The 27,509-nt window shown below is 40.4% G+C and overlaps 1 protein-coding gene across 1 annotated transcript in view; it reads right to left on the bottom strand.

The window, feature by feature from the left end:
• The window catches only part of ARVCF (ARVCF delta catenin family member), a 2,347,833-nt gene that overhangs the window by 185,900 nt on the left and 2,134,424 nt on the right, over positions 1 to 27,509 (bottom strand). Inside the window, exons 14-15 of the mRNA XM_044068704.1 lie at positions 18,306 to 18,399; positions 5,532 to 5,585 (exon numbers count right to left, since the gene is read on the bottom strand). Of these exons, the coding sequence (XP_043924639.1) occupies positions 5,532 to 5,585; positions 18,306 to 18,399 (148 nt within the window). The remainder of the gene's footprint in view (positions 1 to 5,531; positions 5,586 to 18,305; positions 18,400 to 27,509) is intronic.

The raw sequence follows: 27,509 nt of genomic DNA on the forward strand, positions 1-27,509 counted from the left end.
ATGATGAAGTAAACATGAAGAAAACAGTGAAAGATCACAGAGAATGGAAACTTATTCATTATGGCAGACTTCAGCATGTCAGATATTAACTCAAACATTGAACATGGCCACATCTGCAAGAAAAAAAAACATTTTGTCTTTGCTGTTTGCTCTCTTTGCCCCTGCTGTCCATCAATTATTCAGCCCCGCGTCCCATATGTTCCACATCACCATGGCAAATGTCAACTAGGAGAAGCCATTGTTCAGACAGTCATCATTGATGGTTCAGAGTTTTTCTTGTTTTCTCTCAGTCCACACTGGCATGCTCCTGGTGAGTCTTTAGGGGAGTGTGTAGTGGGTTGATGGCAGGGGATGACCCCTAACCTTTACAAAGGGCATCCCTCCAACCAGCCACACTCCTCCCCTTGAGTCATGCGAGGTGAGCTCCCCAATATCCACAAAGAAGTTAGTACTGCCCAATGTAATCCCAAGTGTGTGTAATCCCCCTCCCCATAGGAGATGTGGGCAGGACACACCCCTTCACTCCTCTCTCTCTACCTGCCTGGCTCCTCTATTAATGATGCTGGTAATTGAACCCCAGTCTCCTGGGTTGCAGACAGGGCTCTTTTCCTCTGTGTCACAGAGGCAGGCTTAAAAGTAAGAGCATCCTTGATGATCTTCAAGGACAGGTCTAGACAATTAGTAGTAGCTTCTGTTCAGGAAACATTAGGTTTAGCCCTGGTTTTGCAAATACAGATATAAGGAGAATCTCAGATCACAAACTGGACAGCCATTTGTGAACCACAGATAATATTTATTCATCCTCATTTTCACAGTTTATACATGGCTGGATTATTCCCCAAAACTTAAACCCAACTCTAGCTCTGATTTTTCCAGCAACAATAAACTGCAGTGAGCTGTTAGGTCGAAATGGGCTACAGATACAAGCAACATTAGTATAATCATCCCTTAGCTGTCATGGACTCTCAGATACATTTGTCCACCAGTAAGATAGATGGAAGCACTGCAAAGGTTCACAATATTTCTTTCCTATCATTTAGTTAATCATCACCTTAAGGAGACTCACTGTCAAGATGTGGACAAGGAAGAAAGAACTTCACATTTTTATGCATTTTACTTATTACAAAAAAATCTTTCTCCTAAAGTTGCAGTAATAGGAATCTGTACAAAAGCATGGCAGTCCTTACTCAAAGCAGAATTCTTAGCCACTTCATCACTAATCAGGATTACTAGGGAGTACTATCTTCATCTTTGTGAAACTAATTATACACAGTTTCTTCTAGCAAGCAGAAACTAAGTACAGCATTTACTTATTTGTTTGTACTTACTAATGCAGGTACACTACTTTGCTGACCAAGAATAAGGTGAAAGATAATAAATAGAGCTTTATTTGATCTTCAGTTAGAGGCTATCACTTTAGAGTCTATCAAAAGGCAGGTACACTGATATCTGGTCATTAAAAAGGTTTAGTTGCATAGTTAGCCGAACTGAGAAGCTGCTCTTGGGCTTTATCAGATGTGCTTTAGTGAAATGGAAGGTTTCTACCATCTAATAAAGTGGTGCCGACACTAGTTATGAGTCTGGAACGCAGAACCTTTCTACGATTTTGCTGACTGATACTGTTGAAAATGGAAAAAGGTAAAGGATTACTGCTGGCTGAACCTTTTGGAGCTGATTTGAAGTAATGTCTTCCAAGCTCAACAACATGATTACTTTTGTCTGAAACTGCGCAACATGTATGCTATAAATTGATCAACATTCATGTGCCCATGGACTATAATTTTATTATGTTTATTTAGAATAATTGCATTCAATTATCAGCTTGCTTATTTTGCAGTTAACACAGATGTTTTACATTATATTTGTTATACTGTTATGTATACCTTTTATATATGTTTTAATGTTAAACTTATGTGCAGTGCTTGGTTACAAGCTTTCAAATAAAGCTGATGTAGAAGATTTTAGGGTGGAAAACAAATTGTATAACAGTTGCTATCTGGACTAAATAAAGGTCACTATTAGCATGATTCCATTTGATAAAAGAGAACTAACAAAAAGAACAGACACAATGACGAATAGTAAATATGAAACATTAAAAGACCAGACAGAAGAAAAAATACAAATTGCACAAGAGTTCTTACAAAGCAAAAGCCAATATGGTTAGTATCACTGATAATAATTTAATGTGAAAGGGGATAAATATGATAAGGGATAGTATTAAACATAAATCTCTAACTAAAGGGGATTGCTACATTTCATAACTTATGCTAGTTCTATATATCAAATGGTTTTGTGTAAATTTATAGTGAAGAATTAATTGAAGTCAAGACAAATGCAAGTGAGAATTCTGATTTAGTATTGCATGACATGGTGGGGTATTTGAAGAGATGAGTGTACCTTAGACTGTCTCAAAATAGAGACTGTTTTCTGGTTGTATGACATGGATGGACTGTGGGGGGAACTGGACCTGTTGCTTATAGGCTGGTCTGTATGACATGGAAGGATTGTGTGTTTGGGGGGCGAGAGCTGTTGCTTATATGCTGGTCCGTATGACTTGGATGGGTTGTGGGGGAGCTGGAACTGTTGCTTATAGGCTGGTATGTGTGACATTGATTGGCTGTTGGGGGGCTGAAGCTGTTGCTTATCAGCTGGTCTGTATGACATGGATGGATTGTGGGGAGCTGGAGCTGTTGCTTACAGCCTGGTCCATATGACATGGATAGGTTGTGGGGGGGGGGGGGGCTGAAGCTGTTGCTTATAAGCTGGTCATAGTTTATTACTTTCTGGATATTTAAAAAATATGAGGTTTCTGAACTAGAATGGCAATGGAGCTCACTGTGTATTAAGGAGGCTGTGAATGGCTCCACATTAAAATTAAGGTGAAATATAGTAATATTACTGATTTATTGTGGTGGTGGCGCTGCGGTAGCGTTGTCACCTCACAGTAAGACGCTGTCTGGTTGGATTCTCAGCTAGAGCGTCTTCTGCGTGGAGACGTTTGTGAATGGGCGTACCTTCATTGAAGGTTGTGTGTCAGGGCTGGTAACTCGACACATAAAAATCAACTACCAATCATTAGTGGACCGGAGATCCACTGTGGCGACCCCTAACTGGGAAAAGCCAAAAGATAGTAATATTACTGATTTATATATATATATATATATATATATATATATATATATATATAGATTCACTTTATATCCTTGAAATACTGAAATGTCGAAATTCAGTATTTCGAAGCTATAAAGTCGAAAATTTCAAACCACGAAAACTCAGAACTGCGAAATTCAAAATCTCGCACAATGGAGATTTTGAATTTCACGCTTCTACTCCACACAAATACACCTCCCTCCCCACACAAACACAAGCTTTCTACTAGATAAAAGCAGGGGGGCAAGCAACCCTGCACCCCCACACCCCCCTACTTAAATATTCTCACTCCGAGGTCGCACTACATACAAACACACACAAAACACCACCACACAAGCTACATTCTCCTAGCATACACACATCACAGCAACAAAACACACCGACACACAACACAGTCCCTACCCAAAACCCTTAACACACACACACACACACACACACACACACACACACACACACACACTTACCTGAATCCATAACCACAGTGAAACCTCAGAAGTGCAAAATTCAAAACCTCCGGTATTCGAGGTTTTGAATTTCAAGCTTCTAAGCTTTTGCTCTTCCCCAGATTCCAATTTATGGGCTTGAAATACTGCATTTCAAGCTTATAAAGTGAATTCATATTCATATATATATATATATATATATATATATATATATATATATATATATATATATATATATATATATATATATATATATTGATTAGGTTCCCCAAGAGAATGAAAGATAGTATGGGGATCTTCAGCACACTGGGTGAATGTTGTCTAACTGAAGTGTGTGTAGAACGGTTATGACAGGACTCCGCCCACCCCACCCCCGAGTGACTGCCTGGTGTGCTGATAAATTGCACTTCACCCTAACCTCATGTTGGTTTGTAGAAAAAGTGCGATGTGATTAAGTTTGCAGATTTAGTTACTTCTTATGGAAGTACATATAATCTCAAATTTACCAAGAGTTTAGACATAAATTCTATTTACATGCTGGGTGTAATTAAGTAATCTGTTGCAAATGTGTGTTACGGATTGATAAATGGGTCCCAAAAAGATATATTTATAACCTGGGATGATGTCTGAAAAGGTTTATGGGTTGTTATTTCAGAGTTATTATGTCATGATTATTTTCATATACTGTAAACAATACAGGAACTGTATTTTAAGGGTTTTTGGATTTGTCAGCATAAGACCAGCAATACATTATTAGAACAGCACACACACAGTATTTTGACTTTGCATGGTGGTGCTGCTGTAGCGTTGTCGCCTCACAGTAAGACGTTGTCCTGTTCGATTCTCAGCTAAAGCGTCTTCTGTGTGGAGACATGCGTGAATGGGTGTACCTTCGTTGAAGGTTGTGTGTCAGAGCTGGCAACTCGGCACGTAAAAATCTACTGCCAATCCTTAGCAGACTGGAGTTCCGCTGTGGCGACCCCTAACCGGGAAAAGCCAAAAGATACAACAACAACCATTTTACCAATTAGTGAGCAATGCTGTAATCTATTCATCTTGACTGGTGTTATCTATCAATAATGTGACAGATAATGCACTATCTTCAGCTTAGAAAACAGTGCTTTGTTTTTAGCACCAAGAAGATGCTTTACATTGATATGTAGCATATTTCATTGTGTATTCTGATGTTGAGAATCTTCTTCTTCTTCTTCTTTCAGCTTTTCCCGGTTAGGGGTCGCCACAGCGGATCACCTGTCTGCTCATGATTGGCAGTGGAGTTTTTTTACAGTGCCGAGTTGCCAGCCTGACGCCCAACCTTCCACAAAAGGCACACACATGCACACACTCACACCTAGGGCCAATTTAGAGTGTCCAATCCACCTACTGCACGTCTTTGGGATGTGGGAGGAAACCGGAGCACCCGGAGGAAACCCAAGCAACCACAGGGAGGACATGCAGACTCTGCACAGAAGGCACCCCAGCCGAGAATCGAACTGGAGAACCTCTTGCTGTGAGGCAGCAACGCTAACCGCTGCACCACTGTGGCTGCCCCATTCTGATGTTGAGAATAGCAACAGTAAATCTGAATTCTATTTGTACATTTCAGGCTAGAAGACTCGGGTTGTGTCTGGACCAATTAGATCCATATTTAGCTTGATAACGTTATAAATAAGGACTGACAGAATATAATGACAGCATACATTTTTTCAGTGAATTTTAAGGTTGAAGGTACTTCATTTAAATTCAGAATGAAAAGATAAAAGTTTTCTTACAGAAAATATTACAGTTAACAGTATTTAACCTACTTTGTTTTCACAACTGGTGATTGTCAGTTATAGGAAGTACTGCTGCTGGAAATATAATATTTTGCTTAAAAAAAAAAAAAAGATTTATTTATTTAAAATAGATAAAAAGATAAATCAAAACAGTGTCACTTACCTGGGCCTAGTTCATCCATTGGGATCATATCACGGGAACCTGACTTTTTATGACCTAAAAATAGTGCAACAAGGAGTTAATTAACTCCCAGAATGCAAAACAGCAAGATAATGCAACAAGGTGTGCATAACGGAGAGATGTTTTTCCTTACTTTTGTGTAGCAGTAAAATATTTTATTCTCCTGTACATACACTCTTGCTGATAATTTTATTAGCAAGGAGTTTATATATATTCTGCATAACAGCAACTTCATATGACAACAAAAATCTGATGACATTAAAACATTAAGAGATAAATGTTAAAAAAAACAGAGGATGGGTGGAAATAGAGCATTTTGACAGCACAAGTGTAAATTAAATATGTCTATAAAACATCAGCTAAAACATTAAACAGAATTTAAGGTCTTTCAAACAAGCTAGAAAAGGATACAAAATAATGCATATGCTTTACTAATCAATAACAAACAAAGGTGGGTATGCAGTACAACAACAAAACTTTTAACATTAAAACCAGTAAAAAAATTGCTTGCTGTAGCAAGATCATGCCTGGGAGTCAATTAAATAAGGAAACAAAGTGCTTACTGTTTTTTTAATTTGTTATGCAAAACACTATCGTCTTAAGAAAACTTTAGCAGAATGTTCCATACAACATGCAATTTTAATCTCAGCAATTTGAAACTGGTACAGCACACTGAGTTGTGGAACAGAATTAGTGCAGGTCACTAATTAACAGAAGGTACTGAGAGTAAACAAACTGTATCATACAGACTCCACAACAATGAATGACCATGTACTTGCTATATACTTCTTGAAGCTGATTAGAAAAACTGTTTTAAGACCAGCACTGTAGGAAAAGTGTAACAATTTATAGGGGAGCACCAAAACTTAAAAAAAAAAGTTTGACAGCTAGCAAGTTGTGTAACTTGTGATTAAAGGATAATAATCATTTATCAAGCAGCCTGTAAAGTGTCTGTCAGTTACTACCTTTAAAAAAAGGTATGGCAATTTGCGAACTGTATAATCAATTCCTTTCACAGACACGACTCCTAAAATAAGCCCCTTCTGACTGGCTATACGTGTTCCGATAAAAGAAGTTACAGAAACTTTCACACGGGCTGCCTCCGATGGACAGTAACCATTTTCTGACTGAAGACACCACTGACTGTGAGCATGTGATAATCTGAAAGCTGACCACAGCATTTCAGTTTTTTTCAAACATGTGCACATTGTCTCAAAAATTCCAGACACTGATTAAGTGGTAGAAATGGCTAAACAGCTGCTCTAACACTACAGTGCTTCCTGTAACTCGAATAACTAATTCCTAATACTTTCATTCTATGTCTTTTCATCAATGACTGCCCCTCAGCTGGGTACTTCAGTTTGTATTCCACACAGATGGCCCCTACATCCTGACCCTGACAGAGCACACTTACAGCATGTGAGGTGCCTAATGCAGATCACGTGTTTCTGCGCTTCAGACTTGGAAGCAATATATAACGCTATTTCATTTCATTACATACCTGCTTTCAAGAACAATATTTTTTTTATAAGACCAAGTACTTGGTTAGGACACTCAAATCTACCATCTAAATAAATTGCCCTGTCAAAGGACAGTATTTCCTGATTTTTTTGTAATATTCACCACTGATTCAAGCATCCAGCCAAACAAAATGTATGTGGCACAGTCAGAAGGTTCACTTTCTACTGCTACTGAACATGTTTATCACCTGCAGTAAATTGGTTAAAAACAAGTATATATATTTCACTAATATAGTGTTGTGTTGATGGGTGGCTCTGAGGCACACAGGGATGGAGACCTGACTATAACCCAGATAACCTGAGTTTGATCAACAGCCTAGCTTCAGAAGCAGTCATCAGGGAGTGATATGAATGATGAGGCTAAGCCTGCTAGCTTCCTGCAGGGGGAATGGTTGGGAACCTGCATTTTGAGACACTTACTCCACATCTACATTGCTGGTGAACATCAAATAATAGGAGTGCATCCACCTATGGGGACAATGCCACTAGTAGAAATGTATGACAAAGGTCTTTATACCACCTCATGTCGCAACTACCTCTCTTGTTCTGTTTTGAGTGGGCAAATGGGAATGGTAGGCCTTTCAAAAAAAACCTTCATTGCTCACTGGTTGATGAGTGAAAGAAAAACACTGTAAATGTAAAAAATGCAGTGGTAGTATCCAGCCTATTTAGGAGAACAATGCAGGCAGCTCTGTCTCAGATCATGACCAAAAAGTGGGGTACAACTAAGCAGTAGTACAATGTATTAAAAAAAGTTAATTTCAGTTTTATAAAACTGAGGCCTAATCATAATAAAGGAGCTGCCAAATGAACCTTCCTAGATCTTTTGGTACAACTGCAAAGGAAACCTTTTATTACAGTATACAGTCTATAATGAAATGCAGCAGCAACACAGGGCTTAAAAATGAACAGTGGTGCAGTAGTGCAGCAATTAACATTGTCACCTCACAGCAAGAGGTTCTCTGGTTCAATTCTCAGCTGGGGTGCCTTCTGTGTGGAGTCTGCACATCCTCCCTGTGTTCATGTGAGCTTCCTCTGGGTACTCTGGTTTCCTCCCACATTTCAAAGACATGCATCTAGAGGCATTTCTCCCCACATCTTCACTGAAAATAGGCTCTGTCCTAGTTGGACTTTCCCGGTCAACAAATGTTAAATAAATAAAGCAAATCTCTTGTTGACCAGGTTAATCCAACTAGGCTAGTGTCCTCTTTTCAGGAGACACCTGGTGTGGTTATTTATACTGCTAGTTAAAATTTTGCCAGGGCATTGTGTAACTTCCTCTACTTTTTTCAGCTGTGTTGCCATAGGGCTGTTGACCAGAAGTGAGATTGAGGAACGTGTTGGTGTTTGTGAGTTTGTGCTTGTTGAAGTTAATTGACAGATGTAAGTAGAAAATAAGGAAAATTTGGCATTTGCTACAGTGGAAGTCACAAATATGGATATAAGTTGTGCAGGTAGTGGAGTACTGCACATTAAGGTTATGGAACTGCAAAATGGTGGACTCAAGAATAAAGTATTAAGACAAATGATCAATGAACCAGAACTTGATGATGATAGTGAGGTGCCTAGTTGGACACAGCTGCAGATGGATTACTGGATGAGGAAGATGTGCTGAGTGAATGAGGAGATATTTTGAGGGCTGAAGAAAAAGCGTCTGATAATTTATTCTATGACAGCAGGTTGAAGATTGACAAAGAACAAACTGTGAGTAGCTATAAACAAATGGTTGTTGAAGTCAATATAAAATGTACTGTTATAAAGAGCTAAAAGCCAGTTATTAGAACTGAAACATGAAATGGAGAAAGTTTGGACAGATATTTTTGTTTGTGACAATACTATTAGTGTACTGGGATTTCCCCAAAGGACATAAGGGCTTTTATACAAATTGGAAATGAATCATTTTGCTGAAATAACTTTTGAATCTTATGAAAAAACCAAACAGTTTGTCATATTATTTGAAAGAAAAAAAAAACATTTATGCATGTCTTGGAATAATTATTTGTAGGAACTTAAAAGTTACAGTTTAGAACTGGAGAGGTTACTGAAAATGAAATCAACAATTTCTGATAAAAAATGCAAGGCTGTATACGACATTAATATATGTTATGATGATAAAAAGGTATGAAATGAGGCATAAGACATTTTGGTATATCTGGGTAATAAGAATAGACAAATTATTCATTTACCACAGTTTTCATTGTGTGAAGGGTAACCATTAAGTTGATGAGTGCCTTAAAAGACATTGTTTTCAATGCGGGGATCTTGGATATTTTATAAGGAGTTGTGAGCTTTTCTGCAGAAAATGGGGAGGGGGATGGTTAAAGGAAAGTTTTGGTTTGATTGTAAAATGACTGAAACAGTACAAAGAGAGGCTGAAAACAAAGAAGAATTGCAAATTGTTGAAAATGAACAAGAAGGGAGTATGGTTGTTACAGATTAAGAAGGTAATGTGAGTGTAAGGGGTAGGGAGGAAGAAAAGAAATGGAAATGTATTACCAAGGAGACTAAATGTCACATATTAGAAAGAAACAGAAGAAGGGGAGGTGGAGGAGTAAGATGCTGAGAGGGGTACTAAAGGTAAAAGGTTAAGAATAAGAAAGATACAATTGATGAAAGGAAGATATGTTAAAAACAGGTAAAGGTGAATGCTAGGACAGTCTCCTCAACTGGAAATAGCTTTATTAGGAAAAAACTTGGGTCAAATGCTCTTAATTGGGAAAGAAAATGTAGATGCTTGTTGGATGTTACATTTTTGCATAGCAGACAAAGAAAGTATGCTTGTGTTAGGGAGACATTTGTTTGAGTTTTGAGGAAGATACATGTTGTGGGATAGCAGTGATGTTGAAAAAAGGATGTTGTTATGACAGCCGCTATTACTGTGAAGCCTGGAAGGGGATGTGATGTGAGGAAAAAAAGTAAATGTTGGAGGATTGTGGTGGTGTATACTTCTGCAGTACTTCTAAAAAGCCAAAGTCTTTTCTGAAGTAATAATTTTATACCTTATATTATTATGGTAGGTGATTATAATTATAAGTTAAGAAAAAGAGAGAGGGAAACCTGAATAATAAAAAAAAAAAAAAAACAGATGTTGGGGACAGCAAAAAATGATGAAGTTAGGATTTTTAATTTTAGGTGAAGCAAGTGCGTATATGTGTGTGTGGGGGGGAATATTAAGATTAGACAGATTATTTTTTTGTATTCAGAAAGTTTATATGAAACAAATGAAGGCTAAGACTGTTAAAGGCAATTTTTCAGATTATTGTGCTATTACTTCTGAATTTCCTAAGAAAAAGTTATATAAAAGAAGGAAAATGTAATAAAATGTTATTTGGTGAAGTTGATAAAGCTGGTTTAAGTAAAAGATAGATAAATAATGGAAGGATATCGAGTAGAACATAAAAGCGGTGAAAGAAACTCCTAGATACTCCTTCTGGGCCCATCTCATTTGCTCTCTCAACTGAGTGCAGTGAGATCACATTCTGATTTCAGGCACTCCTACTGTGTACAAAGAGAGCATCTGGGAAAGAGAACAAACAAAAAAAAAATGTAAGCTTGTTTCCTGCCTTTCCTGTTAAGTGGTCTAGACTGTTTGTAGGCTTCTGAGCCCCCCAAGCCCTTCTGTGTTGGAGGGAAGCCTTCTATCTTACTTTTGTTTCTTATAACTAGCCAGTTTTCTAGTTTCTGCTCTCAAATCTGTTTCTTTGAACTCAGCACTTGTTCAGAACTCGTTGTAAGCACTAAATAAGCTGCAAATTACTACAGCACTCAACTTTCCTCACTTGTCTAGTGGAAAGCAGTTTTTAGTACTTAATAAATAAGCACTCATCCAGGCATGTCTAAGGGTCAGCTCCCAGTGACTTTTCCTGTCTACCTGATGAATCTGGGCATCTTGGGGCAATGCAGCAATTGCCTCATGTACACAGACAACCCTCTCCTCCTACCACCCAACACTACAACCTGTGAGAGATGCAGTTATATAGCCAAACTGGAAGCAAAGCTCTCTTCACCCAAGACTGGGCTAGACAGTCAAGAGGAGAAGGTAAAAACTTGAACCCACCACACTCATCACATAGTCCCTCAAAACCTACACCACCAAAACACACACATAGAAACACAAAAGACACATCTACATTCACGGAGGCTCTCAATAAAAACCTGCCCAAGCATCAGGGACATCCAAAGCATAAATGCAGGCAAACTCCACCCCCCAACACAACCCAAATGACACATAGCCCCCAAACTCAGTGTGCCACTCAACCACAGCCCATAAGGCATAACAACGTACCCAACACTCTAGTCATAGGTGACTCTATAGTCAGGCACACTGATGTCCCACTCACTAGACTAAACAAGGAGAAAGTTACTGTCAGCTGCCTGCCAGGTGCCAGGATCCACCACATAACGCATGCACTCAGGTCACTCCACAATAAGTACAAATATGACACTGTCATTGTCCACGTTGGTGTGAATGACCTGAGACGTACCTCCCTGGACTACATGAAAAGAGACATGGAGGAACTCTCCGATCTTGTATCCCAGGCAGGTATGACCCTAACCCTGAGTAGCATCCTGCCATCACCCAGAATAATACCACAGTACAAGGACAAAATGACTGACTTCAACAATTGGCTAAGCTTCTGGTGTCATTCTGCACCTGTCGCCCTTATGATTCCGGATACTGGCTAAGGCTCTTGCCACCCCTATAGTGCCTTTTTTAGGCAAGGTTCAAATGACAAATTCACCACCGTAACAGGTACAAACAAGCAAAATCTGAGGGTAATGCTACTCAATGCTAGAAGTCTAAACCTCAAAATGCACTCACTTGAGGCACTCCTTAAAATGGAGAACATTGACATCTGTGCAGAGACCTGGTTCAAAGCTTCAGAGAGCACCCCTGCATTACCAGGCTTCAATTCATACCACACCTTTTGGCCACCTAACCCAGAAAGAAGCACTAAAGGCAGAGGCGTGTCCATATTCATTAAGGATATCCACACCTCCAGGCTAGTTGCACAGCATAATGCATCCGAGATTATCCAAGTGCAACTAACTCTGGGCAAGACCGCAATCCAAATTGTAGCTTGCTACAGACCCCCCACCATGCCCCAGGATTCACACTCCTCATTTCTTGATACACTGGAAAGTATTAGGGTACAACCCAACACCCTAATAATGGGCGATTTCAACTACCTCACCATTAACTGGGAAAACTACTCGTGTACCAACTCTTTTGTTCAACGTTTTCTAGAATTCATAAATTCCAACACCTTGGATCAACTTATTCACACCCCCACCAGGGGCAGCAATATCCTAGTCATTGCCTTGTCCTTGTCATTACCAACATGGGAAACCGGTGTTCCACAACAGAGGTCAATTCCTCGTTGGTCAGATCCGACCACAAGCTAATCAGCCTAGACATCCACATCCCACCCCCACCCCCAATTACGGAAATCATCGTAAAAAACTTCTCCAAAGCCAACTTCACACTTCTTAAGACAGAAGTGGCAAAGTTCATGACACCCATGCAGATGGACAATAGAGGTATGACTGCCGAATCCTACACAAATGCACTTTATAAGCACTTACACAAGTGCATGGATCATGCTATCCCTAATAGAACCAAGATGTTATCCCCCCAAAAAAGGAAGCCAATTTGGTGGTCCTCTGCCACAAAAAACTCCACAACAGAAGAAAGAAACTGTTGCAAAAAAGAGTAAAATCCCATGACTGGAGGAACTCCCTGGTCAACCTCAGTAAGAAGCTGAGATCCCACATAAAATCCTCCAAAGCTAGTTACGAAAACAAAATTGCCACTGACTCTAAAGACAACCACAAAGCATTCTATAGCTATGTCAAGAATCTAAATGGGACCACTAAGATCTGCTCTGAGTTACAGCACAATGGCACTAAATATACAGAACCAACTGATATTGCCAACATCCTAGCAGATAGGTTCAGTGCTAACTTTACCCCCCTCTCACCCCCTAGAGGGCCCATCTCTATACTGGAAGAATGCAAAGTTCCTATAATCACGGCTGCACAGGTAAAAAACACACTCTCCAAAGCCAAGAACACAGCATCCATGGGACCTGACAATATCCCAGGCTGCGTTCTACACGAACTACAGAATGAACTGGCACCCTACCTAAGTACCATGTTCAATCATAGCCTCACCTCAGGCTTTGTACCCACTGAATGGCGCACTGCGACGGTTATCCCACTCCACAAAGGGGGAGCCACGATGGACCCCGGGAACTACCGCCCCATTAGCCTGATGAGCCTGGTCTGCAAGGCCATGGAACGTATCATCGTGGAACTCATAAACAAAGACATTAGTAATCTCCAAACTCTGGACCCTACCCAGTTTGGATTTGTAAAAGGCAGATCATGTCTTCTAAACCTGACTGACTTCTTTGAAGCAGTCACCAAAGCCATAAATGAGGGTAAAATGGTTCACACAGCTTATCCAGATCTCGCCAAGGCTTTCGACACCATCCCCCACTCTGGAATTACAGATAAGCTCATTAAACTAGATATAAATCCCTATGTCACAAGATGGGTTGTCAACTGGCTCACTGACAGAACCCGCACTGTGAAAGTAGCGGATTCCAAATCCGACATCAGACCAGTGACAAGTGGAGTACCACAGGGTTCTGTCCTGGGTCTTCTCCTGTTTGGTATCTACTTCTCTGAAGTGCAGGCCAACACAGAAGGTCTTTGGCTAACAAAGTTTGCAGATGACTGCAAACTAGGAGCCATAATCGAAACTCCTAACAATGTGGACAAACTACAAAAGGGCCTCACTGAGACAGATACCTGGTGTCAAAGCCATGGCCTGAAGCTCAATGCCAAAAAGTGTATTGTCATCCCCTTTGGTAAAAACTCGGTACCCATGAACTACCACATAGCTGGTAGTCTACTTAATGCTGAAAATGTGATAAGAGATCTTGGGACACAGGTGGGCAGTAGTCTCTCCTTTGATAATCACATCGCCACAGTGGTCAGGAAATCCTTCTACGTGGCTCATCTCATCACAAAAGGATTCTCATCCAGAAAAAAAGAGGTCATTGTTCCCCTCTACTCATCACTCATTAGACCCATTATAGAGTACAACGCCCCTTTTGGTATGTACCTCACAAGACATCTACAACAACTGGAAAGACCACAGAAATACCTCACAAAGAGGATTACTGGCCTCAAACAGATGCCCTATGCAGACCGTCTCAAAAACTACAGCTTTACTCCATCGCATATCGCCTACTCAGGGCGATCTCTGCCTAACATACAAAGCTATGTCAAACCCAGAGCTGTTGGACATGCTCCACTTAAAGAAATCCCAATCCTCCGAGCTACACGCTCTAGGGACCTAAACCTTGTCACCACAATAAACAGAACATGCTGGAGGGATAGATTCCTGTCCCAGAGACTTCCCATACTCTGGAACAGACTACCTATATATGTCAAACAGAGCTCCTCATTAGCACTCTTCAAGAAAAATCTTGATGATTGGATGGGAAATGGGAAATTCACCCCGGGGATCACTTCTGTGGCTCTGCTCGACAGGGGCACAGAAAAATAATTTTCTTGGGTGGCGAAAGCCAGGGTACATTTTTTGGCTAGGCTTGTATGGGCCCCAGGGCCGATAGCCTAGTACCTACCTATGAACCTATGAAAACTTTGGGGACAGGAAAAAAGAGAGGTATAAGACATAGGTTACGGAGCATAACTGCTTATAGAGTATAATGACAAAATTGTTGGGAGGTGAAATTAACAGAAGGGACAAGACAAGAAAGCTGTATCATGAAAATGAATGAAAAATAGGTATAATGATTCTTAAGCAGAAATATGTGTTACAATGTGAAAAAGAAAAGTTTTCTCCTTTTGAGGGGAATGTTTAAGTCTATTAGAAAAATGAAAATATAAATGTGATAGAAAAAAATATGTGCAGAATTTATATTGTAAAGCGGAGACAAAAGAAAGGTTAATTTAGAATATTAGGAAGATGGGGAAGAGGGAAGAGAAATTTTAAATAAAAGAAAAATAGAGTGAAAAGTTAAACAAGGTCCTGAAAAATATGGGATGAGTGCTCCAGGGGCTGATGGAATAAGATATCAGCTTTATGCAGGGATGCATGAAAGACAAAACGTTTATTTGCTTGAGGCATTCAATGAGTGGTTGGAATACTGCATTAAAAATGAAAGAATGTATGATGGAATTAAGAAATGTATTTGTAATAAAGGAAAGAAAATTGAGATTAAAAATTGGAGGCCTTTAAATATCAAATAATGCAGACTATAAAATATTATGAGAATAAATCAGAGAAGACAAAGTAAAGTGATGAATGGTATTATAGCCAGTGATGTATATGGCATACAAATAAGTGTGTTAAGGATTTGTTGTTAATTGTTAAAGAGGTTGTTTGTGATATTAATCTAGGTAGAGAAGGAAAGATATCTGTCTGTGATGTTTGAGAAGGCATATGATACTATAGATCATGATAATATGTTTGCGATAATGAGAAGTTATGGGATTAGTGAGAAGATTATTCCTGTCATTGAACTGTCAAGTAAACTTTTCTTCTCTGAAAGCTGAGCTGAATGGGTAGTTCAGTAAGGAGATTAAAATAAAGAGGGGAGTTAAGCAGGTGCGTCCATTTGCTGTTTTTGTTTGCAATTATGATGAATGCTGTTTTGATTAAGGCTTATGAAAGGATGAGAGGAGGTGTTTTTAAAATGTTAAAATTCCTGTATACATGTCTTATGCAGATGAGATGGTAACGTGCTAGAAATAAAGGTTTGTTAAGAGAAATAATTATGGAGACAGAATATTTTCTGAAGAATGTAGGATTATAGCTGGATAAAAAAGTGTAAAGGGTTTGGAAAGGTTGTTAAAATAGCAGGTGTTTATTTAAGAATTCCTTTAATTTACTGGATGATTGAATTTGGATGTCATTACATTTTGAGAAAACTAGAAAAGACTATTGTTAGATTTGGAGAGTAATATTAATACATGGAAAATGTTTGAGTTATCTTTTTTTAATGAGGTTTATTTAATACATTCAGTATGTTAAGTAAATTAGGGTATTGGGGGTTCTAAAAGAGTTGGAGAAGAAGCTTTTGGATTTTTTTTTTAGTTTTATATGGGGTTCTGGGTTGAACTCAGCTTAAAAGCGTATTGTATTGTAATTACAAGGCAAAGAGAATTGGGATTAAAAATGTGATATTTTTTCTGTCTTCTTGTGAGGAAAAAGAAAAAAAAGAACATTTGGAGATATTAATGACAGGGAATACTGTGAAGTAATTGAAAGACTGGAGTTAGAATGGAATGTCAAAATTGGTATAAATGCTATGAAGGGGTAATGGAAAGTTTTTGTTATATTAAAGTACGAGATAGTAAGGAGGACACAATTAAACATGCTATTAGCAGAATGCAGGCTAGATTTAAAAATTAATTAGAAATAAGAGATTTTTGTGGATGCTGATGTTAAGTAAATTACCTGTTGAGGATGACATGAAATATAAGCAAAAGGAAGACAGAATGGGTCTATAATGCACTACTTACCAAACACCTCTGCATCAAACACTAAGTGAAGTCTTATTCCGTTGAACGATCATTTCAGCAAAGTTTTTCCTAGGGGAAAAAACAGTTTGGCAGCCCAGTAACCGCAACAAAAACAGCACTATTTAAAACCCACCCTGGAGGGGGGGGTGCACCCCCCCCAACTAAATATACCAACTCCAAGATTGTACTACAGTGGGAAAAAAAGGCAAATCCCTGATGACAGCCCACTGTTTTTTTACCCTGGGAAAAACTTCATTAAAACCTCTGTTCAACAAAATAAGATTTCACTTAATAGAGTTCAACAAAGAGGTGTTCGGTAAGTAGTGTGTTCGATACACTGATAGGGACCTGACAGGATGTATAAGGCATATAACATAGTGGAAGCTATGTAGCATGTATTTTTGGATTGTGAAAGAATTAAAAAATGTGGGATTTGTGTTATTTAGAAATTCATAAAGAAATATGAATGGTGGTGTATTAGTATTATGAAAACAGAGAAGAAGAAATAGAGAAGAAATTAAATAAATTAATGATTGGCATTCTTTGGATTTTTAGGAATACAAGACAAAGAGCTACAGTATGCTGGCAAATAAAATTAAGAGGTTGTTGTGGAATAAGGGGGCAGGGTGAGCAATATGGACATAAATGCTGATATGATGCTTTGATTTATGAACAATTTAGGTGTGCTTTTTTTCCAAATTTGAATCTGGAATGAAAATTTTTGATGTGCATATACACGAATATGTAATAAAGCCCTCTACTCTTTTCAATAGGTGCTGTGGGATCTTTTACATTCACTTGAGCTACCACCAAATCAAACAAATGGGACCTCAGTTTAACATCTCATCCAAAGGGCGACACACTCAAGAGTGCAGCAACACCCCCTCATGCTATAGTGCAGTGTCAGCAATCCATCTTCATGGTGTGGCAGTAAAACACACATCCTTCTTCATCAAAGGTGAGTGTGCTACCTGCTGTGCCACTGAAACTCAGCCTTGCACTGGTAGTGACTTTATTTTGAATACTCATCCATGCATCCATGTGTCAAACTCACTAAAGATAGCTACTGCAGCAACGTCACAATAACAACTTAAGGGAAAAGCAGAGACAAACCATCCTCCTTTAGCATTTGCAGGGTCTGAGTTCCAAAGAAAAAAGCAGATTCTTAACTAGTATATACAGGTTTTCACCTGCTGCAAAATGCTCTTTCTGAACAACAGATGTAAAACTCTGCTGGAGTCATTGCTCTCACTACGGCCAGACAGTTCAGGTTTAGTTGGCAGTCCGGGCACTGCAGCAGCTTTTAAGGAAGGGCGATGAATGCAGAGGGGATGCTTGCTTACCTCTCCTAGTACGAAGCCAAAGAGATCATGGCATGGGATGTATCACCTATTAATGTATTTCCAATGGAGATTAGGGATCTAACGTGAGCTATCTGCTCACAAGTGGGCATGGATGGCTGACAGGGACAAAACTTAAACTACATCTGGCTTATTTTGTAGTCATGGACCCTGTGACAATCTTACAAAGATTAAAGATAGGATTGTGTACTGAGACCTTACTTTGGTTGGGAAGTAACTGTGTCACAGAAAAGTTAAAGGTAAATGATGTCAACAGATAAAGATGTGCTGAATTGAAAGCTGAAGAAAAGAAAAAAAAACAGTTGTCTACTGACCTTGGCTCTTGTCCATTAGAGGCAAAGTGCTGTCATCGTAACCAGATTTCCCTGTGCTGTCCTTAGATCCTTTGGGAAGAGTAGATGCTGTGGGCTTAAAAAATATGAATCAAGTCAATGAAGACAGCAGCAACTTGTTAATTAGAGATCAATGCTAAACTATAGAGGTCAATTAAGTCTGTAGTGAGTCAGAAGACAACAACCATCTCACTGAGGCTTATACATTTGAAAAAACAGTGATATGCTTTACTAGTCCTCAAAAGGCATGCTTGGTGTTTATTTTTCATCATGCCATTATATGCAGATGTACCATTATGCTTAGAGGAAAACATAAGCAACATACTCTGAAACAAATTACACTGTAATTTTACTGACAACAGTTTTAAGTCAGAGAACTTAGAAGTCTTTTTTGTATCGTCATACAGGTGACAATACATAAGCAGAACATGTATGAATAGCACTAAGCAGTGGCTAAATTTGTATTGAGATGTTGAACACATGGAGGCCATGACAGCAAAGCATTTCATATAGTTACCAAGTGCCAATTCATCCATTTGTGTCATAGGTTCATAGGTATTTACTAGGCTAGCTGCCCGAGGGCATTTATAAGCCTAGCCAGAGTGTGTCAGCTTTTGCCGCCCCACTGATTAATTAACTGATCCTCTGCCAAGCAGAGTCAATGAAGTGATCCCACGGGTGGATTTTCTGTTACCCATCCACTCGTCAAGGTTTCTCTGGAAGAGTGTTAGTGAGGGGCTCTGCCTGATGTAATTTGGAATCTTGTTCCAAAGCATGGGGAGTCTCTGTGACAGGAATCTATCCTTCCAGCATGTTCTATTTATTGTTGTTGTGAGGTTTAGCTCACTAGAGAGTGTGGCTCGCAGTGACTTGGACTTCTTTAGGTGGAGCATGTCCATCACTTCTGAGTTGGACATGGCTTTGTAAGTCAGGCAGAGATCACCTCTAAGTAAGCGATATACCACTGAGGGGCACTATAACCTCTTTATTTCTAGATGCAAACCCTTTAGTAATTAGATGGGCCACATAGAAGGATTTCCTAATTACTTTAACAATATGATTGACAAAGGAGAGATTACTATCTACCTGGGTCCCCATATCTCTTATTAACTCTTCTGTATTAAGGGGGCTGCCACCTATGTGGTAATTCGTGGGTGTTTTGTTTTTCCCAAACGGGATGACTATGCATTTTTTGGCATTTAGCTTGAGGCCATGACTTTGACACCAGGTATCTGTCTCAGTAAGGTCCTTTTGAAGGATGTCCGTGTCAACTGGAGAGTCAGTTATGGCTCCCAGTTTGCAGTCATCGGCGAACTTGGTTAGCCATAGTCGTCCTGTGTTTGCCTGTATTTTTGAGAAGTATATGCCGAACAGAAGGGGTCCCAGGACCGAGCCTTGTGGGACACCACTTGTGACTGGTTTAGAGTCGGACCCGCAGCCCACTATTCTTTCCGTGTGAGTTCTGTCTGTAAGTCAGTTGGCAAACCATCTCATGACGTAGGGGTTTATGTTCAGGCTGGTGAGTTTTTCTGCAATACCTGAGTGGGGAATGGTGTTGAAAGCCTTGGCGAGGTCAAGGTAGTCTGTGTGAACCATCTTTCCCTTGTCTATGGCCTTGGTGACTGTTTCAAAGAAGTTAACCAGGTTTAGTAGGCATGATCTGCCCTTAACAAAGCCGAACTGGGTCGGGTCAAATGTTTGGAGGTTCCCAATGTCTTTGTTAATGAGCTCCATGATGATGCGCTCCATAGCCTTGCAGACAAGGCTAGTCAGGCTTATGAGGTGATAGTTACCCGGGTCAGTTGTGGCCCCTCCTTTGTGGAGAGGAATAACTGTTGCTGTGCGCTATTCTATGGGCATGTAGCCTGTGGAGAGGCTGAGGTTGAACATCGTGTTTAGGTGGGGGGTTAGTTCGTTCTGTAGTTTGTGCAAGACGCAGCCTGGGACACCATCCGGTCCCATTGCCGCTGTATTTTTGGCTTTTGAACGGGCTGTTTTCACCTGTGTGTCTGTGATTTATGGGACACTACACTTTTCCAGTATTGTTGTGCGCCCTTTTGGAGGTGAGACAGGGGTGAAGTTTGCACTGAATCTATCTGCCAGGATGTTGGCAATATCGGTAGGTTCCGCATATTTTGTGCTATTTTGCACTAGTTCAGTGCATATCTGCGAGTTGCCACTTAGATTCTTAACATAGCTAAAGAAGGCTTTGTGGTTATCTTTTGAATCCTTGGCTATTTTTCTTTCGAAGTTAGCCTTGGATGATTTCATGAGGGACCTTAGTTTCTTACTGATACCGATTAGGGATGTCTTTCCTTCTTGGGATTTGCTTTTTTTCTGAACTAGTTTCCTCCTTCTATTGTATAGCCTATTTATTGCAGGAGTCCACCAAACTGGTTTCCTTCTCTTGGAGGAGTGAGTCATAGTTTTGCTAGAGATGGCATGATCCATGCATCCTTGTAGGTGCTCATAGAGTGCATTTGTAAAGGTTTCCGCATCTTGGGCTGTGTTATCCTTTAGCGTGGGAGCTGTGAAACTTACCACCTCTGTTTTAAGTAAGGTGAAGTTTGCTTTAGAAAAGTTTTTTTACTGTGGTTTCCTTAGTTGGGGGTGGTGGTGGGGTGTGGACATCCAGAGTGATTAGTTTATGGTCTGATCTAACCAGTGACGGGTTGACCTCCGGTGTGGAACACCTGTTGCCCATGTTGGTGATGACCAAGTCCAATATGCTTTCACCTCTGGTAGGGGAGTTTACCAGCTGATCCAGGGCATTTGAGTTGATGAATTCCAGGAAGCGCTGGGCCTGGGAATTTGTACTTGAGTAGTTTTCCCAGTGAATGGTAGGGTAATTGAAATCGCCCAATATCAGGGTGTTTGGTAGAACCTTCATGTTTTCCAGTGTCTCCAGAAAGGTGGAGTGGTGGTCCTGGGTCATGGAGAGTGATCTGTAGCAGGCCACAATTTGCACTGCAGATTTGCCAGATGTTAGTTGCACATGGATGATCTCAGAGGTATCATGCTGCGCCACTAACCTGGAGGTGTAGGTATCCTTGATGAATATGTATACACCCCCTCCTTTTGTGTTTCGGTCCGTGTTCTGTGGCCGAAATGTGTGGTATGAGTTGCAGCCCGGTAGTGCTGGGGTGCTCTTTAGAGCCTTGAACCAGGTTGCAGTTACTGCACAGATGTCGACATTCTCCATACTGAGGAGTGCTTTGAGCGGGTGCATTTTGAGATTTAAACTCCTGGCACTGAGTAGCATAACCCTCAGTTTTTTGTTAATTGTGCTGTTTAGGGAGGTGGGTTTGGCTTTTGAGCCTTGCCTAAAAAAGGCACTACGGGGGGAGCAAGAGCCTTGGCCAGTATTCGAAAGCCTAAGGGTGACAGGTGCAAGCTGTCTCTTGTGAAGCAACGTGGCTTGTCGAGCATGTCGTCCAAGGCTGACAGATACTGGATCCCCTTTGAATGACACCAGAAGCTTAGCCAATTGTTGAAATTGATCATTTTTTCTTTATACTGAGGTATCATTCTTGGTGAGGGCAGGATGCTACTCAGGGTCAGGGTCATATCAGCCTGGGCTACATGATCAGAGAGCTCTTCCATGTCTCTTTTCATGTAGTCCAGGGAGGTGCGTCCAGGTCATTCACACCAACATGAACAATGACAGAGTCATATTTGTACTTGTTCTGGAGTGACCCAAGTGCTTGTGTTATGTGGCGGATTCTGGATCCCGACAGGCAGCTAACAGTAACCTTCTGCTTGTCCAGCCTAGTGAGTGGGACGTCAGTGTGCCTGAGTCACCTATTACTAGTGTGTTAGTTATGTTATTTTGCCTTAAGGGCTGTGATTGTGCGGCACACTGATTTTGTGTTTTATGTGTTGTCTGGTTTGTGACGGGAAGTGCAGGTTGTTTGGGTGCCTGCTTTGGAGTTCTCTGATGCTTTTGCAGGTTTTTATTTAGAGCCTCCGAGTATGATTATGTGTACTTATGTGTATTTTTTTGCTAGTGCTGTTTTAGTAGGTCTGTGTGCGGCTGGAATTGTGGTGCAAGTGTTAACCTTCTCCTCTTGACTGTCTGTTCCAGTCTTGGGTGGAGACAGATTAGCTTCCAGTTTGGTTGTATAATTGCATCTCTCGCATATGTTAGTGTTTTATGGTAGGAGGAGAGGGTTGTCTGTGTACATGAGGCAGTTGTAACATTGCCTCAGGATACCCAGATGCTTTTTCTGTTTCTCTACACTAAACACAACGAAAAGGAATTTTTTTTTTGTTTGAATACAGCCTAAATTGAGATTAGTAAGAATGTTTTCATTGCTTCTGTACTTGCACTGCATACAGTTTGTCATTTTTACTGCATTACTATACTATATTCTTTGTTGAAATTTCAATTTTTGCCCTTTTTGTGATCTAAGGTTAAAAAAGTTTTGGTGAAACTCTAGTGAGAGTTGAGAGAACCCGAGGCATTTTTGACCTTGGATTAATTAAAAGATAGAAATCTGTGCTGTTTCTTATTGACCAGAGGGCCCTTTACCTCACTTTCGAATTTTCTCTAATGCTATACAGTTGCCGCAGTTGCACAATGCTGACAGTCACACAAGTCCCACAAGCAGTGGCATGTACAGATATAGAAGATTAGAATTAAAATTTCCCTATTATACTGAAATTTCCTCATTACTTAGTTGCAGAAGTGTAGCTGCCTCAATCAATGCCCTGTGCCAGTACCATGAAACATCGCTTCACTGTAATTAGCCCACTGCTACTAAAGTTATATCCATGCCCCCAGCTCTTCACTGAAGAGCAAAATAAATGCCATTCCTTCTATTGGGAAACCAGCCAGGTGGCTAGATGCATAAGTAACACACAGACACACAGACACACACACACACACACACACACACACACACACACACACACACACACACACACACACACACACACCTCTTTAGTCCCAGCGATTCAGGTCCTGTTTCCGTGCCTTGACCCAACCCCTCCTTCCACACGATTTATTACAGAAAAATCATTTCTTCTTTTAAACTGTAGGAAATTGCTTGCCAAAAATGTATTAAACAGTTGCAACTGTTTATACCCTGCATGCACTTAGCGCTACAGTGCTCAGGTTTTAGTTAAAAAAAAATAGAGTTTCCTTTTTTTACTTTTAAACTGTAGCAAGCAGGCACTACAGAGTTTAGACCACATAGGAGTGCTACAGCACTCTGGTTTGACTGCAAATACAATACCAGCTTTTAAAATCTAGTATTGCATTTAGCAGAGATCCAGATTTGCTGAATTCACCCCCCCCTCCCAACTCTTTGCACCCAAGGCAGTTGTCGCATCACTTTGCCCTAGCAATGCTAGTGCTTACTTGTGCACTCTCAGGAGCATTGTCTCACAAGTTTAGCCCCTCATAGTCTTGATTGTAGCCTAAACTCTTTCAGCACCCAAGCTAATCGCAAACCTTCTTGTACCATCCCCTTGTAGATCGCATAATAATGACTGGCAATCTTGGATATGCACGTTTCTACCATCTCCACAGCCAGTTTTGGTGGATATGAGCATCCTGATGCAATGAAGCAGTTATCTCATGTTTGCAGACAACCATTTAATACATAAACAAACTGACAAATAATGTGAGAAATGTATTTATACAATGTCAGTGGAGGCAAGTCTTTGAAGTACAAATACTTGTAACACACCAAACACATTGTCATCAACATTAATAATACACCCACCAAACATAGCACAATCAAGACACATAGACCACTATTTGCTGAAACTCTTTTTAAACTCCAGGGCTTTCCCAAACATTGCACTTCCAATAAACATCCTCAGCATTCCAAAAAGCACTCCACTAAAAACACTCACACAACACATGCAGGCACATCTCGCAATGTCTCAAATCATAAGCCCAAAAGTCAAGACACCACACAACCCAATAGTTTGGTCATAGAAGACTCCACTGTGAGACATACAGATGTCCCACTCATCAGGCTGAGTAAGGAGAGAATCATGGTCAGTTGTCTGCCAGGGATCAGGATCTGCCATATCACGCATGTAGTCAGGTTACTGAACCACATGTACCAGTATGACTCAGTCATAGTCTATGAGGGTGTAAACAAGCTGAGCTGCACCTCCATGGACTATATGAAAAGAGACATGATGGAGCTATGCATCCCAGGCTGATATGAGCATAGCACTGAGCAGCATTCTATCTTCTCTAAGGATGATGGCACAATACGGACAATCGATAATTTACTTTAATAACTGGCTTAGTTTTGGTGTCATTCAAAAACGGGCACAATATTCGTTAGCTTGGGAGGATAAGGTTTAACAGACTATGTCAGGGATGGTCTGCACCTGTCCCCTTCTAGGCTTTTTAATATTGGATAATACCTTGTCCACTCCTGCAGTGCCTTTTCTAGGTATTGCTAACCAAACAAATTTTCAGTCATAGCAAAACCAACCCAAGAAAATCTGAAAGTGTTACTGCTCAGTGCCAGAAGTCTAAACAAGAAACTACATTCCCTGTAAGCTCTCCTCATCCTGGAAAATGTGGACATCTGCGCAGTTACTTTGACATGCTTTAAAGCCACGGAAAGCACCCCAGCAGTGCAGGGCTTCCACACACTTAGACCACCTATTGCACAGAAAGGGACAAAAGGTGAAGGTATCTCAGTTTACATCAAAAACAAACAAACCTCAAGGCTGGTCAAACTGTATGACATGTTGAGTTTCTCCACATTCAATTTACCATAGGCAAATTCCAATACCATATCCTTGAAAGCTAATGATCCCTCTCTATGGCCTAGGAGACCCACAACATATGCATAAACATTCTAGAGACACTCCTCGTTCAACCCAAAACCATATTCATGGATGACTAGAACTATTCCACTATAAACTGGGAATCATAAACAATGCCAAACATGCAGGCTCAGAGACTTTTTAAATATAAACTCTTTGGACCAGCTAGTCCATACACACACTAACATCCTGGACTCACAAACATGGGAGAACATTGCACCCCCCCACCCCCAACACACACACACCAGTGTAATGTCCTCTCTGGTCATGTCAGACAATAAAGCTGTAATTTTGAAATACAAATATATCCTGGGACGTTACCTAATACAGGAACATTTAGGAACTATTCTAAGGCAAACTTCCTACTATTAAGAGATACCCTGGCAAAACTCCAAGTCCACCCAAACTCTGAGAACACCAATGCCTATGTGGAATTGTTCACAGAAATCCAGTACATTCATATAAACAGCTGTACAGAGACAGTTATAACTACCTGGAATAAACACAGCACAAACACAAAAAATAAACCACCCTGGTGGCATCCTGACATCAATAGGCTGCACAACAAAAGGGTGAAAATCATGGCAAAAGGTAGGAAGGGCAATGCCCTGCAAGATAAAAATGCCCTCATCAATCTAAACAAGAAACCCAGGGGGTTTGCCAAGTCTTCCAAAGTCAAATTTGAGGTCATAACAGTCACTCAGACCAAGGACAACCACAAAGCTTTCTTCAGCTATGTCCGCAATCTCAAAAGCTGTTCACAGCAATGTGCTGAACCACAAATACTGATCCAGAAGACATAGCAAACCTACTGGCTGACAAATTTAGCTTCTATTTCATGTCCCTCTCCACCCCAATCATCAGAAAATACCTCAAATATAACTTTGCCAACAATCATTATGGAACAGGTCCTCAATGGCCTCTCCAAGCACAAAAATAATGCATTAATGGACCCTAAAAATAAACCAGGGTGCCTCCTTAATTTCAAGAAATAGGACCACTGGAACCACTTTTTAACTCTAGCCTCCATACAGGTTTCATGCCAAGTGAATTGAGGACTGCAACTGCCATTTGCATCTGCACAAGGGCAGGCCATCTATGGACCCCAGTAACTATAGACCCATAAGTCTGACTAGTATCATATGTAAGGTGTTGGAAAGAATTATCGTGGAAATGATAAACAACAACATAGGAAACCTTCAAACACTGGCTCCGACCCAGTTTTTTTTTCATCAAGGGCAGGACAGCAATACTCAACCTGGTGGACTTCTTTGACAAGGTCACCAAAGCAATGGATGAGGGCAAAATTGTGCATACTGCCTATCTTGACCTGACCAAGGCATCTGACACAATACTCCACTTGAACATTGTAGGCAGACATATGAAATTAGATATAAACTAGATAGACAGCTAGTTCACAGATAGGACCCAAGAAGTTTGGATGGGGAGATGTACCGCAAGGAAGAGAGTGGTCACTGGCAGAATCCCACAGGACTATGTACCGGGTCTGCTCCTTTTTAGCATCTACTTCTCTGAAGTCAAGGCCAACATGAAGGGCCTCTGCCTGACCATGACTGCAGGTGACTGCAAACTAGGTGCAGTCACAGAATCTTAAAATGACACAAATACCCCACAAGAAGACCTGACACAGATTAATAACTTTTGCCAGAGCCATGGTCTAAAACTCATTGCCAAGAAATGCATGACTGTATCCTTTGGGAAAATGGATACCTATGGAAACTACAACATTCATAACACACTCCTAAGAGAAGACAAAATAGTCAGGGCCTTGGGAACGTATTTAGACGTTAATCTGGTCTTTGACCTTCATGAGTCTATAGTAGTAGATAAATCATTCTATGTTGCACAACTTATAAGCAAGGTTATTGCATCCAAGTCCAAGGATGTCATTGTTCCACTGTACAACTACCTTATCAGGCCAATCATTGAGTACAATGTCCTCTTCCACATGCACCTGACCAGGCATATACAACAAATGGAAATCTACAGAGATTCCTTACCAAAATAATATAGGGCATAAGCAATATGCCCTCTGTCGACCCCGTCAAACCCCTTTCCTTGTACGTGGTCTCCTATAGACTGTTAAGAGGTGACCTGTGTCTAGCCTACAAATCATCCTCTGATCCCACTCTGATACACCTGCTGCACATTCATAAAACAAACAGCATGAGAATTGCCTGATCTGGGAACCTAAAGATGTGAACAGAACATGTTGGAGGGACAGGTATGTGCTTCACAGACTAGCACTTCTCTGGAACACACTTCCCATCCATGTAAAGCAGAGCTCTTCCCTAACCTAATTCAAGCATAACTTGGACCAGTGGATGGGGAACTGGAAATTTACCAGTAGTCTGGCACCTACGT

Source organism: Protopterus annectens, chromosome 4.part0, assembly GCF_019279795.1.
Source record: "Protopterus annectens isolate FY-2018-M chromosome 4.part0, PAN1.0, whole genome shotgun sequence".
NCBI lineage: Eukaryota > Metazoa > Chordata > Ceratodontiformes > Protopteridae > Protopterus > Protopterus annectens.